The sequence below is a fragment of the Aptenodytes forsteri genome, unplaced genomic scaffold, assembly GCF_000699145.1.
Source record: "Aptenodytes forsteri isolate BGI_AS27 unplaced genomic scaffold, ASM69914v1 Scaffold307, whole genome shotgun sequence".
Classification (NCBI taxonomy): Eukaryota; Metazoa; Chordata; class Aves; order Sphenisciformes; family Spheniscidae; genus Aptenodytes; species Aptenodytes forsteri.
In genome coordinates, this window is record NW_008795303.1 from 682,565 (window position 1) to 698,184 (window position 15,620).

A 15,620-nucleotide genomic window follows, 5' to 3' on the forward strand; every position below is an offset into this window, starting at 1 on the left:
GGGGTTCATCCTGCTCGCTGTCCCTGTCTTCCAGCTCAGGGGACTGAGTACCCTGAGGATAACTGGTCTGCCTGTTAAAGACTGAGGCAAAGAAGGCATTGAGGACCTCAGCCTTTTCCTCATCCTCGGTGACAATGTTCCCCCCTGCATCCAATAAGGGATGGAGATTCTCCTTGGCTCTCTTTGTCATTAATGTATTTGTAAAAACATTTTTTGTTGTCTTTCACGACAGCGGCCAGATTGCGTTCTAGCTGGGCTTTTGCCTTTCTCATTTCCTCTCTGCGTGACCTAAAGAGATCCCTGTACTCTTCTTGAGTTGCCTGCCCCTTCTTCCACAAATGGGTAAACTCTCCTTTTTTTCCTGAGTCCCAGTAAGAGCTCCCCGTTCAGCCAGGCTGGTCGTCTTCCCCGCCCGTTCTTCTTACCGCGTATAGGGACAGCCTTTAAGACTTCCTTCTTGCTACCTGCTACGCTATTTGCAAATATCTGTGCATGTTCCCAATTTTCATAACAACCTCCCATGCAGCTGGGTGCCTATTACCTTGCATGTCGCTATAACCAGTGCTGACTTCAGCAAAACCAGGTGAGGTGTTCCCACTGGTCTCCACCCTCCTCCATTCACATACTGTCTGCCTGTCTGCATCCCACAGTTCGCCCCATGAACACACTCAGCACAGCAGACCCTGTGTTCTAACATCAACTGGTGAGAGCCTGGCTGCACCTGCAGCTGGTCTGAGTGTAATCAGGAGCTGCTTACACTGCCCTGTCTCAGGAATAACTGAGTTTGCAAAATGCAGCATACAGCAGCGCTGTACTGAACTGCTCAAATGCCAAGCAGTCCATAGGAATGATCCAGAAACTGAAAACTGCATAAACGAATAGCGATCGTTTGCTGGAAGATGTGATGCAGCACCTTGGTAGGCCATGCCCTAGGCTGTATACGCTCATCTGCATCGCACACCGAGTAATACCACGGGCACTGAGCTAGCTGCAGATCCATCTTGCTGTTTACTGACTTGTTTCAAGTATGTGCAGTTTGGGATCTTGGTACTTAGCCTTGCATTTTCTTGCTTTTCCTTCACTCTCACACCTTTGAACAGTCCTAAAATTGAGTGATGCTGCTGGTGGTAAAATTGTTCCATGATTAATGTTCAAATACACACAGTGTGTTCTGAATTTTCAAGTGTCTCGTTTTCCTGCTGTCACTATCTCTGAAATCCAAAAATGTAAATGTCTCTCTTTCACTGTGTCTGTGTCCTTTCTTGCTGCCAGTAAGTGCTGTTACTACTTGCCAGTGTTGTCAACTTGTATGATTTCGATCATGAGTCTTTCAATATTTAAGGGGCGGGGGGGGAGATTTGGAAGTTTTTTGTTTGCTTGACTAGTTGAATCTTTGGGTTTGGCGATAGGATCTCTGACTCTTTGTTGGTGTTTTCATTGCTTTTCCCGTTTTTCTAATTTCTCTGAAAGATAGGCCCATATTTAAACTAGAATATCATTATTCTCCCATCTTAGGAGTTGCTCCGCAACTTGGTAATTAACTTCAGGAGTGGATCATTTGCATGGAGGCAGAGCACATTTCAACCTTTGCTGAGCCAGTCACTAACCTGGCAAAATACTATTTGCTGTTTGGTCAGTTTAGTTTTTTGTTGAGTTAGTGAGCTGAATTTGGCTCAGCAGGAGTCCAATAAATAGCAGAGCTAGCAAAGGAGGAGGTGCAGGACCCTATGGCCAAGAGCAGGGGAGTGGGAAGCAAGGGCAGCCTTTGGTGACAGCAAGCCATTAATTTGGCTCAGCTGTGTTGTTAAGGCATGCTCTCAGTGAAGCCAAAAAATACTTTGAATGTCATATAAGCATGTCATTCACTAAGACTGTGCCATAAAAGCTTTAATTCCTGGTAGTCTCTTGTTGTGGTTACCCACAAAATATTGAGGTTAATCAAGATCGGATATAGCATTCTTTCTAATTACAGAGTTGGCCTACAAATGCAAGCATCTTTCTGTATGGATTTTTTTTCTGTTTCAGAAGGAAGATGTCATTAATGCGGAAAGGGACGAAAGACTGTCTCTTCGGAAGCATCGTTTCATGCATTTTGCATCAGTGGAATATGAAGGAGAATGTTACATGACACCAAGAGATTTCTTGTTCTCAGTAATGTTTGATCAAGTGGAACGTAAGTTGTTTTCTCATCATTTTATTTGTGAAGGAAAAGAAACTTGCCCTTAAAGATGTAATTTGCAAATTACTGAGATAAGATCCTTTATCTGACATAAATCAGCAGAAGCCAGTTTATAAATGTTGTGCATATGGATTCTTACAGGCACCACCACTCTTTACACCAGTGAAGTGAGGCTGATGATTTAGAAATCTGGTGACTTGGCGGTGACATTATGTCTCTGCATAATTTGCATGTCTGATCAGTATGTAGTTACTCAATTACTTACATGCCACAGAAAATAGTAGGACTGTAATATAATAGTGTTCATACCATTGCTGGCCCCGTTATCTGTCTATCCACTTCACCAGTAAGTACTCTGTGACCTTTTTTCTTAGAAGAGGCAGTGATGGGAGTGACTTGAGTGAGTGTAATGAAGCATTGAGCTCAGCTCTAGGTTTCTGGTTTCAAATCTCCTCTGGTTTGTACAAAACCTAGTTAAGAAAAAATCAAAATTATATGCACATTTTTAAAAAAGTACTTTTAAAAACATGCTTTCTGAGGAGAAGATAGGACCAGCACACAAATAAAAAATGCATAGGTGGTTGTCTTCCTTTCCCCCTGGTTTTCTGGCCTCATTAGCTCTGCCCTATTCCCTAAGCTTCTTTTATCTGTCTCTGTATCATCTTCTGTAATTTCCATGTTACACTAACTTTTTTAAATATGTTTTTTTCTCAAAAAATTTGGCTTTTACAGCTTTCCCAAGAATTTTTTGCTTTAGAAATGTTAAGTTCTCCAAGTTTCGGAGAGGATTGTCACTCAGAGAACAAATACTCTGTTAGTACATCTGCTGAGGGAAAGAAGGGGAAATCCCAACTTTAATCATTGTTTGCTGCAGTCTGCACATACTGACCAGGGGAGCGTGTTGTCTAGCAAAAGCCTAGGATGCTCTGCCCAGCTAGCAGCGAATGTCTGAGTGACTTGGGGGTATTGAACAGGAAGTACAGAAGGGAATTCAAGGTACTGTGTGGAAAGGCTTGAGGCACAGGGAGGAAGAAGGAGACCTGAATGCACTTTGATTCAAACCTGTGGGAAACCAGGGGCAGAACAGAGTTTACTGAGCTGCAAGTGGTCAAAGAATAGGACACAAGAATCTGTAATAAAAGAAGTTTTCTTGTGTCTGCCAAAAATCTATAGGTGATAAGGATACATGGCTTCACTGCTGACGCACAACTTCTAATATTATACAAAGCTGAATATAAATCCTTAGAAGGACTTCACGACCTTGAGAGTTGTGGAGACTCTCAAAATAATATGGCTAATGGAAAGAGTTCTTTCCCCTTCAAAACTTAGGTCATTAAGTTAAAAACCTAGAAGGGATTTTCTTTCAAGTTTTCCAGCCTGAAACACTGAAAGACAGTGAATACTGATATTTTCAGTTTTGAAGTGTGTGTTTCAGACAGTTGTCTGTGAAAGCAAGGTTAGAGAAATAAGTGTTTTTCAGTCTTAGCGGTTCATACATATTAAATGGTTACTCCAACTATAATTGTACATGTGCAGATTTTTAATGAAGTGGTATGTGGGTAAGATTTATTTGTAATGCAGCCAGGTTAATTTCAGTTACTTTGCTACTATGAGTAGGAAACAGTGTTAAACAGAAAAGAAAAAATAATGACAAGAAAAACCACGTGAACAAAACACATCTTTGCACTAAAGCATATTTAGTATATTTCAAGTTGAGGTCAGGCTTACAACAACAGCATCATAGACAATTCATAGAAAAATGTTAATAATTGAATCTAATGCTCCTAAACATTTTTTTAACCATCACTGGTTCTTTGGCCAGTAGCATAAACACAATGGTAAGCAATTCTCTTCAAGTCATATTGCTTGGGATTTTAGGTTTTCTTGTAGCATTTGTTAGTAGAGAAATATGGTGGTTTAAGTATTTTAAAGGCAGTGGTTCGTTCATTGTGTTTAGAAGAGTTTCATACGAGGAAAATAAATAGATGTATCTCAAGTGTCTGTCCAGGTATGTTCAGAGTAGATCAAGACGGTGAACTTAATAGCAAAGCAGCAATTATTTTTGGAAACTTTCTGCTTATATCATAAAATTAATTCCCTTTCACCCTGAACAGTGGTTTTAGAAAGGAAAACAGGCATGCCACCACTAATCCTAGAAAGCCCTTCACTTACTGGCTTACTGAGATGCAATTTTAACATGTGATGCTGCATGCAAATGATGAGTCTTATAATGCTGAACTTAAAGCTGTAATGATTTGGTTATTCTCTACCTATTCTTGATTAATCACTAATTAAAAAAAAAAACAAAACAAAACTCTCGGAAAAATTTGAAGCAGCCTGGCAGTAACCATTCATCTTCATAAATATTGGCTTGGAGTTTGCCAGTTGGTTGCTGTATATAATAATATGGAAGGCTTAGGGCTGTTCTAAAGTTTTGTTTCTGCTGTCTTTTTTACAGATATAGGCAGGAACATATGATCAGCTTCACGAGCAATTTAGCTGTGTACACCAAGAAATATTGCTGAGGTTGATCACAACATTCTGTTGCTTTGTTCGTATTCAGAGATAAACACTCCCAAAGGGGAAAAAGGCAAGCAAAAAGAGGGGATGAGAAGCAGTTATGGGTTGGGAATTGGGGTCCTTGTCCAACAGCCTTGGGGTTTTTTGCTCACTGGTGATTGTCATTGGAGAATTACTTTGAAATCTCCTGTTAGTTTTTAAGCATAATTAAATTTAGAAGAAAGTAAATGTGGTGTTATGTAAACCAGTTGAGTTGTTGGTGCTAGATAATAAGTGCTGAAGTTAGAAAATACCAAAATATTTTAGCTATGTCCAGATTGTCAAGTGAATTCCTGTACACAGTTGGGTGGAATTTATTACTGAAGCAAAAATCTTAGGTGTGCCCTTTGACAAGATTGCAAAACATGCAATAAATTATGATTTATTATAGAACACTTTCCCAGATAAGAAAACAGATGAACTGTAGTGCAAATATATCAACTGTCATCCAACCCAAGTGATCTTGAACCCTGCTTGATAGACCTTAGTTCACTAGTTCTGCTCATTTGTTTCCTGGTACATGGGTTTCTCTATTACTTGTTTTCTTTAAGGTAGGCCAAAAATTGTGAAATCTTGGCATTCCTGTTGATTAAATCACACCTGCAAAGTTATTTACTGTCAGGGTGATAATGAAGAAAAATATTTACAGTCCTGCCGTCTAAGGAGAATGAGCTGATAACAAATGCAGTTTCCTGACAGACTTATTTTGTTCTGCATATTGACAAAGCAAAGAGCTAAATAAAGGAAGAAAGGCACTGTCCAAAAAAAATTAGCTTTCTTTTAAAGGCAGTGTTTCACACTGGATTACTGTTGTAAATATTTGCCTAATTCTATTACTGTTAGTTATTTTATGGAAGGAAGCAGCCACCTTTTTATAAACAGTGGCAAACAGTAAATGAGATGTGGTAGTGTGGTACAGCATTTGTGCCGATACAAAATACCTACGACAGTGTTTTGTACTAGTTGAAGCAGTTCATACTAAATGCATTGTTCAGACTTTTGGATTCATGGCTATATGCCATGTAATCTCGTGTTAAAACAATGTTACCACAGGGATGTGTGGCAAAACATTGCAAATCCAGCCAAGTTCTTCTGGGTAATCCGTGGGATGTTCATGTAAACCATCATATCTGATGCAATGATAGTTTAGTGAAAAAGTATTTTCTGTTACTCCTCTTATCGTGATGTAAAAACTTCTCAATGTCTAGTAATATCTAATAAGAATAATATGAAGTTGCTGTGTTGCATCAGAAATTCTGATTTAATGTATCCATTATGATAGTCCAGATTTAATGTATCATAGCATCTTCACATCCCAAACCACTCCTTTATCTGCGGTAAAAAAATTTTCCTGTGTTCTGTAGCACCACAGTGCCAGAGGCAATATTTCCACGGTAGAGTCCCATCAGTAGAGTCCTGTCGGTGAGTATTAGTGTCTTGTAAGTTTGCTAGGACAAGTTGTTTGAGTTGGTTAAGCTTTCTGTGAAAACATGGTTGGTGCAAGGTTGTGGTATGTTTGCAGGTTTGATATGATGTGTGGCTTCGTGTTGTCACAGCATCAGCATGGTCATGACTGAATGAATCTGAGGAAAGGATACAGTGCAAGGCTGCAATGGCTAGAAAATTGAGTTCTCCGTTGTCCTTAGTGGACATCAGTGCTGGTGCAGTCAGTGGGATTTGGAGAGCTGAGAGGGACCAGCCAGTAGATGGGCACTTCAGAACGAGCTGAGTCAGTCTTTTTGTTTCTGGATCTTGAGTTTTTGCCTCTAGTGGGAGTTCAGATGCCTATACTTCAGTGTCTTCATTTTGACCTGAATTTCATATACAATAACTGATCAGACTGATATGAGTTATGCATGAGTATCAGATCTAAAACCTAGGATTCAGAGTCAAAGACTAAGATTTAAGCTTGTGTAAGCGGTGAAGCTCCATATGGGAAGTGAGGACTGAAATGTTATATGGGGAGCCACTGGCACAGCTGGGAACTGAACTCAATCCTCCTGAATTTCTAATGTGTTAACAAAGAGATCGTTTTCTCTCTGTCTCTGCATTTAGCATTTTTTAGCACTGATACATTGTTGTTGCTCAACTCCTTCACACACAGTAGAGAACTCTGCAAGCTGGGATATGCAGGACAGAGATGACCCCTTGCCGAGTGCTAGATGGGAGGTAAAGCGAAGCAAAGGCGAGGAAGCAGCATGATGGTTTAGGGTCATTATATGAATCTCTTCTGAGTTTTAGAAAAAGGAAACAAAATCAGGCATTTCTAGCCAAAGCTTCTTAGTCATCATTGTTTACTCATTTCTTAAAGTGGGGTTATGAGTGAAGGAAAGTAATGTTCCTGTTGAGGGATCTGCGCACATAAGCAAAGTTAAGCAGACTGCTGAAAATTTCTGCTTCTGTAACCAGCCCATACTGTGAATTTTTCATCTTTAGCTGTCCTTCCTCACCCAAACAGCATTAGGAAGTCCTACCACAACCCTAAGAAAGTCTTTAAAGTAACACATTGTATACATTTGGCCTTTTACTTTCCCTCAAATGTCCAAACACAACATTAAAATTGATGTTCTGGATAAAATATTAGATCATTTTGGATAAAATGTTGTACCTCAGCCAACTGTTGGTAAATAGATAAGCTAAATAAGATTTTCTTCTTCTTCTTTTCTCCTCAGCAACAGTATGTTAATACCGATAACTTAGTTATATAGGCTGTCTGATGCAACACCAGTGATCCTCATGGGATTGGTTTATCAAAAAATTAATTTGAAGGGAAACAGTTCTTTATCTAGAAAAGTAGAAATACTGCACAAATTCCTATAATCTTGATAATGTGTATTTATGTCTGGACATAAGCTATGTTGTGAAATCAAAATAAAGACTAATGAATTTTTGTAGCGGTTGCATCACAAGGTACTACGTAACAGAATCGGAGATGGGATTCTTGAGGGGAAATGGGGTCTTCCACCCCGCAGCAATCAAATCTGGTCTGTTGGCCAGGCTGCTTTTTTGGTGTATTAACCACTGGCCACTGCACTGACTTATTTGTTTGCTCTCGTTTTTCAGAAAAACTTGTTAGGTTGAGAGTCCAAAAAATAGTTGCAAGAGGTGCTGCAATTAAAGCAGAGGTGTTAGGTGTGAGCTGGCTTCCAGTGCTGTAGCCCCTGCAGCAGCGAGGGAGCACGCACAGTCAGATGGGGGAGCAAGAGGAAGGATTGAGCAGTGGTGTTCAGAGGAAAGGGAACCATGGAGCAAAATCACTTAAGAAGCAGCAGGTTTTAGCATATCATTGCACAGGGAGAAGGTGTCCTTTTTTCCCCCCTGTTCGATTTCCATGCCTTGAACCATGTTACGAGACAGTGCTGAAGGTACCTGGGATACATTCCTTGTAAGGTCAAAGAGGAAAACATATTTTTGATCCTTAAAATTGTACTGATATTGTATTAATTACATTTGTATTTTTGTGGTTATGTCTGCATGAGATGACAGTAAGGTTATAATAAGCTCGTGACTTTGTTGTGATTAATTCTTATTTTTCCCTTTGTGGCATTGCTGACTAGCTGGAGAATGATGCAGAATCAGACTTCTTATCTCAATTGACTGCAGTGCTTACTGATTAGGTAAAAACTTTGGCAAGATGTTATGTTTTGAAAATACGTTACTAGCTATTTAGCTTTCTGAAAATCAATTGTTAATGAGAAGATATATTGCAACTTCTCAATGAATGAAAGCAATTTTTTAAAACTCAGCACAAAAATAGTACCAATAATAAAACTAGTCAGGCTTCAGCAGAGCTGCGAGCAAGAGGCAAGTGGTCTCAACACACATCTTGAAGGATTTAGTTATTTAAAGTGTGAAAATTATTGGTTATTTAATGGTATCTGAATGGAAAACAGATTCCTTGAAACGAATGAAAATGTATTGTGTGCATACAGAATACTTGTAGTACAAGTAATGGAAAGACCTGGTTATTAATAACAGGAGCCTGCTTGTTGTATAAACATCGGCTGCCTTAGAATTTCAGAAGTCTTGCAACAGTTTCTGCTTTAGTCAAGTATTCCAGTTTTGTGACATGCTACTGTGATATTTAAAATACTTAACAGAGAAGTCACTTTTTTTTATACATAGGAGCAAATTTCAAGAACTCGTACAATCATTCTTGGTCTCTGAATATTTTTTCCTATTTGTAAAGATTTTTTTTGTTTTTGTCGAACACCACATACTATTTCAACTACGTTTATAAAATACTGTCGTTATACCACAGAAAATATCTCTTGGATTTTTTCTGCCACGGGTTCTGAATACTTTTTGACAGATTACTTCAGTATTTTTTTTTTAATAAATTCAGTGGAACTTGATCAGTCCTGAGACATCCTGCTTAACTGACAATTAAGTCTTAACAGATGTAGCGTGAAAATCAGACTCAATGAATTTTTATCACTCTTAAGTGTATTTTAATTTCTTGCAACATATGTCCTTAACACAGACAGGTATTGGTTTGTACCTAAGAAGTACAGTCTGTTTTTAAAATTCCTTGGGTTGCATTCAGATATTTAGAACTGATGGGGATCTGGCGGACCGTCAGTGGACGATAGCAGGTGCCAGGAGTGCAGGTCAGGCTCCTGCCAAAATCTAGCATGCGTTCTAGCCTCACATTTTCAGTTGTTTGTAATTCTTCCAGTGCTGATGGTTCTTCTGTGCTTTTCCTTAAGCCAATGCTGAATTTTTGTTATATTTGTCATATGATTTATCCTTTTTTGAGTAATCTTGGTACAGACTGATTTTTTTTTTTTCCCCTGCATGTTCTCATAAGAAATGTTACATTATGGGGTTTTTTTAAAATATCTAAGGTAGAGCCATCGAGTATCAATCACTTTCCTTCTAGGCAATAATAGCAGGCAACGTGTGCAGCCTGCTTTGGTAGATGAGAGGAGCTGTCCTTACTTGCCAAACGGCTGGAGTCTCCAGGGAGACCTTTGAGAAGTTCCACTGCTCCCTGTTTGGAAAACACTGGCATTGATTTCCTGAGGGAGAAACTACCCGGGTTATGCTCTCTTTTTTTACTCCCCAGCCCTGCACCTGCAGTGGGTTATAGCAGATTGCGCTCAGTAGCCTTTCTCATCTACTGTGAAACAAAAGCAAATTCTGAGCTCAAAGACTTTTTTCCATGTGTAAAACACACAGGTTTCTCTTGTTAGAGCCACCTGCTTACATGGTAGTGCCCTCTCTTGGGCTTACCAGCTTCATTACTGCAGAGGCGAATACAGCCGAGAGCCAACTCTTAGTACTCAAATCAATCTTCCAACGTTGTCCAGTCCATCAGAGAGCTCTGGTCCTCACACCACCATCCATAATGCTGGCAAGCACCTGGTCATTCTGCTGGCTACGTCTTTAGTTAAATATCTTTCCTCTCAGACCTGGAAAAGGCTTGTGCACCTGAAAGCATAAGGATTTTTCAGCCATAGCTAACAAAAGATACCATGTTTTCCAACAAATCCTGCCTTTGTTCTTACCAGATGAAAGGTAGTTCAGCATCATTATTAGGTCCAAATGCATTCTAATTGGCCATTCTTGGTTTTTCTAGTTAGTTTATCAGTATATAGAAAATGCCAGTATGTTCATTTTGGGCTTTGTTCACCAAGAGCTGTAATCCTACCTGGCTTAATAAAAATAAAAAAATGGGCTCCTTATATGGAATTTGAATATAAAACATGGCCAAGCCAGCTGCCGTTTGACTTTATGCAGACTATTTCAGTTGTCTTTCAGAAGAACTGACATTCAAAGTCTTCAGTACGGTACAGCTCGTTTTCCCAAGGGCTGGCCTTCTTTTCAAGACTTGAATTCATGTCCTTTGTGCCAATACCTCTGATACTGCTGGAACTACTGGGACAATGGAGTCTTGCTGCTGCGTTGGTATTGGCAAGCACTAAGTCAGTCACGTATCCCACCAGAGAAACTGCCAGTTCCAGAAACAGACGACTTTTGTCTTTTTTGTTCCTCTCCAAATGTTTTTTGTTTTGTTTTTGTTTTTCCGGGGGAAGAGTGAAGTGTGTTTGTTCTTAACTGTGGACTGGATCCAAACAGTTGTGAGCCTGACAGAGCAGATTCTTATAATAGAGAATACTAAAATTAGTCATTTTGTCTCATGTGGATGGACATCTGCTTTTCCATTGGGACTGTATTTATTTACTGTGTCTGACAACTTCTGAACAGTCACCCACACCCTGACATAGCAATTATTTCTTCTCCATGAATTTTTTGGTAATAGAGAATATGAGAGCTCACTTCTGTTTTGCTGTCACTTTCTTGGGAGAAAATACAAAACCTAATGTTCAAAAATTGCATCTGCTTCTCTGGCTTTGTTTGAATTGGCAAAAGAGAGTGTTTAGCAGAAAAGAGGAATGTTTTTTGTGATGTGTATGGTAGTAAAGGCAGTCTCTGCTGTTGAAGGGCTTTTAAACCAGTATGGTCAATTTAGAAGTACAGTGGGCAACATAAAATGACTTTACTCTTTCACTAAAAGAAAGCCATCTATTGTTTGCTTTTCATTTGCACCCACTTTGAGAATTGTAAAAAGCCTGCTTAAAATTTGATTCAAATTTCAATTCAAACTCTTTCCTCTGCAGCGAAAATAAATGCTCATTTCAGGAGGACAGTCCCTATTCTTTATGTCCAGTACTGCTCTAAGGAGGAAAAAGGATATCTGCTTAGCCGTACCATTGTAAGAACACTTGTATTTTTTACCACAGCTCACCTAAGTTAACATGTAATATCTTGTAATGTGTTTTTAAGGATTTGTACCCTCTATTAGGGTGATACGTAATGGCTTAGCACTTGTTTTTAGCATTTCATGGCTAAGCATGTCAAAATTTATCATAAATATTCTAAAAGTCAGTTCCTATTTTAGCAGTTTAAAAACTTAAAATATAAATCTTTCCTAAATTTTTCATGCTCAATTTAAAATCATTTGTAATCACCGTTTATATTGGAAACGGTGACACAGCATCTTCTCTGTTGCTTTGAAAACTCTTCTGATATCCAACCTAAAATGAATCACTGTCTGTTTAAACCCACTTGCTCTTGTACCAACGTTTCTCATTACCTAAAATAGGGTTTTTTTCTTTTGAATCTTAACCCCATGATGCATTATAGACAATTGTATTACCACTCAGCGCTGGTCTTGTTAGGTTAAGCAAACCCAAGCTTATTTTTATCTCCTCTGGCTGGGTGAGGCTATCCGTTCCACGGCTTCATGTAGGTAGCTTTATTCCATGGTTTTCTGAATCTGATTTCTTTTTATAAAGCCAGCTTCATTCCCTGGCTCACAGCACAATCCGCTTGCAATCACTGTGGCCTAAGGGATGGAACAAGGATTGAAGTCAGGAACTTTTTAAATTAATACTATTGCTGAAACATCTGAATTGTCAAACTGCAGCTTCAGTCAAGGAGAAAAATGGTACAAAGCAATGCTCACTAGAGCAAAAGACTGAAACTCATTTAGCCTGTGCTTTACTTACAGTTGCTACACCCAGAACAGCTTCCAGCACCATAGGTGCTTTGGTCCTCATTTGTAGCTCCATGTTTCTGCTAAGCTGAGGGTAGTACAGTAGAGCAAATTATTTTCTGCGTTCTTAGGTGAAGAAAGTTTTAATGTAATCATGGAATTGTGATTAAGACAAAAAAAGAGAGATCTGGCAAAGAACATCCTTTTGGGAGGTTAAGCACTTGATGCCCCCAGGTAATGTACACCTTTGCACAGGAACAATTGTTCATTTTTCCAGTCCAAGATTGCTCTTGGAGGAGCAATTAGTTTTGTCAGAGAAGCTGAGTATGGCAGGAAGGAGACAATGCAAGGATAATTAGAGGCAGTGGACACACAGAAGCCCAGTATACTGAAAGCTGCTGCAAGTTAAATGAGAAGATGTTAGTGGGAATTTCAATGTAAAGTGTATGTATGCTTTTAGATTTGTCTTCTCCATTATCTTTACTGAAAAAATATTTCTGTTCTTCTTCTGTTTTGACAGACCTAATACAGTGTTTCCTCTGGTGCTTAATAAGATCAGAATTCTTTAGAAAATCTGAATGTAAAATTAAAGCCAGGGTAAAGCCAAATGTCTTTTTGAGGTTTGCTTCATCAGATGATTTGAATTCAGGGGAGAAAACTTTTTTTTCCCTGGGGAGATAAGACAATTCTAGAAAAGAATAACTTCATTTTTTTGAAAGAGACTATTGATCATCTTTGTCTAGATTTTTTTTTTTCTTTCTGCCCAACTTTTTTCTTTAGAACGTGAAGAGTTTGAAGTCACAGGGTCAAGAGACAGCTTATCTTTGCTTCTCTTACTCAGACTCCAAAGTTCACCCCTTAGAGCGGAGGTGGTGTTCTAGTTGGTGGACGAAACTTTCCTTTCTACTGGTAGGGAAGGCTGATGGACATCGTGTCAGTAATTTATTATTAAACCTACTATTGGCAGCATTTTTTTTTTTCCTAACTTGCAAATTAACCAAACCGTTTTGGCCACTGCAATAAGGCACAACTGACATCTGTTTTTAAGCTCTTCTATGATTTCTCATTACTTTAGTTCTCTCTGATCTTTTAGGGGAGTTCTCAGACTTTTCATGATCCTGCTCCTCTTTCCATTACCACCTTATCTTCTGAATAAGACAATGTTTCAAATTAGGTTTATGTAACTTCCTTCATTCTGGTACTCTCAGGAACCAGCCAAAACTAAATTACTTCAGTAGTCTTTTTGTGTGGCAAAAATAGGATAAACCTTTCTTAGCTTAAAATACAGGAGCATTCTGTTATCATTTACATACCTTTGGAGCCCCTGCTATAAGAAAACTTCCCAAACATCTGTTAATTGCTATGTGACAGATATTAATGATGTATAAACAAGTCAGACTGAGCAGGAGCTGTTACTGGTTTGCTCAGAGCTTCTGTATGTGCTAATAACAGAATGAGCTAATCTTGGAAGTAGGAAGAAACTCCTGGCTAATTTAAAGGTAAAAGCGAGAATGACGTGGACCATCAACCGAAGGAAAGCAAGTCAGCCACTGAAAGGAACTCTGATTAAGCATGAGAAAGAGGAAAGAAAGAAAAGCTGGAGATTGCAATAATGCCTGATCCTGGAGAGTTATGGAAATAATGAAGTAGGGCTGCGCAGGATCAGTAAAATGCCCAAAGCAGTAGGCAGAGACTTCTGTAGGAAAATTCCCAAACATGGTCATTAGAATGTCCTTATCTTCTCACGGTGGCAATTGGAAAAAGTAATGTCATCACTGGGGTCATCTGCATTAAAATGACCTTCCTAAAATTTTCATGTAAGGTTGCACTTCAGAGCCTTATAAAGGGAAAAGGTTCCTTCTGGAAATTCTGACATGACAGGATCAGCTTAATTCAGCTCTGAATGGCAATTCCCTTTATCACTAGTCATCCTTGTAATCTCCAGGAATCTAAAATATCTGAAGTTAAGTGCTACAGTACTGCACCTATGCCAAAAGTCTCTTCCCCTAAAATAGCACTTTTTTTTCCTTATGCTGATTCACTAATCACTAATGGGAATTAGTTGCAGTTATTACAATTCTGCTGAAAAAGAAAGTGATGCATTAGGTTCTACTAGAATAGACATCTGGTAATTCAGTTCATCCTTTTAATAAAACTAATTGCAAAATGGATATGTTTCTTTGAGTGTTTATTCACCCTTTTCTTTCAATGGAGAAATTTCAGGAGAGTTTGGGAGGATGAGGAGCAGATGGACAATATCACCAATTGCAAAAATACAAGTATCTTGAGATAGAGATATAATATAATAGAATATTAGCAAGTGGATCCAAAACAATCTTGTGTACTTTCTTTTGTTTAGATTTGTCATATGTTTTAGAAGTTCCACTTAACCACATTCAACACAGGTGGTAATTAATTTACTAAAGCATTTCCAAGTTTCTAGTACAGAGGGTGATTTCATCCCTTTTTGTCCTCTTATACAAATGTATTTGTTGTTTCTTCAAGAAGTGTCTGCTGCAAAGCAGAGGTGAATAGGAGCTAGAGCTGTAACTGGCCCAGGTCACCTCACGCAGTAACTGAACACCATCTAGTGGGTGTTCGCTTAATCCTTTCATTCCTAAGCAGAATTTATATTGGTTATAATTTACAAATTAACTGTTCTGTAAACTCAATAGCAATGCTCTCAGACACTAGTCACTGTAAATTGCATGTTCATGAATGGGGCTTATGTTCTGGAAGATAAGTATAATAAGGTTCTGAATTTTTTTGGCATTTACTGTGCTCTGGACAGCAAGACAAAATGTCCCAGGCCTTGAGCTTAAACACAGAGCTCTCATTAATGAAATTACCAACATAGAATTGTTTCCTTTCAATAAAATGCCCAAATTCGCCGTTAAATCCAGTACTTAGTGCTCTTACGTCTTGACAAATAAGGCAAAAATGCGCTCTCTTCCTTCATAGGTCATCATTGAGAATTGAAGCCAGGATACAGTCTTCAACTGCATGAGAATGTTGTTGACTTTGATATAAGCAAGGGAGAAAAATCCTAAAACTTCATATGAAACCTGCCAACTATTGCTTGTATTTGGTGTTAGTGTAGGTTACAAAAGCACCTAAACTGATACTTTCCTGTTGTGAAGTTGCTCAGGTGACTGTAGTAAATTAGAGAGATGTCTTGTATTCATAGCCCTTCCAGAAACAAATGTCTGCAAGCATACTCAAAACCCAGCTGGACATGGTCTTGGGCAACCTGACCTGACTCACCCTGCTTTGAGCTTTTTCCAGTTGTCACCATGAGAAGATAAGGACATTCTAATTACTACAATGATCTCCAGAGCTCCCTTCCAACTTTCAGCTATTCTGTGAATGAGGCAATTTCCC

At 38.8% G+C, this 15,620-nt stretch overlaps 1 protein-coding gene across 1 annotated transcript in view; it reads left to right on the top strand.

Moving 5' to 3' along the window:
- MICU2 (mitochondrial calcium uptake 2) overlaps positions 1 to 15,620 on the top strand; it is a 75,436-nt gene that overhangs the window by 6,414 nt on the left and 53,402 nt on the right. The window contains exon 3 of the mRNA XM_009279373.1: positions 1,973 to 2,173. Coding sequence (XP_009277648.1) covers positions 1,973 to 2,173 — 201 coding nt within the window. The remainder of the gene's footprint in view (positions 1 to 1,972; positions 2,174 to 15,620) is intronic.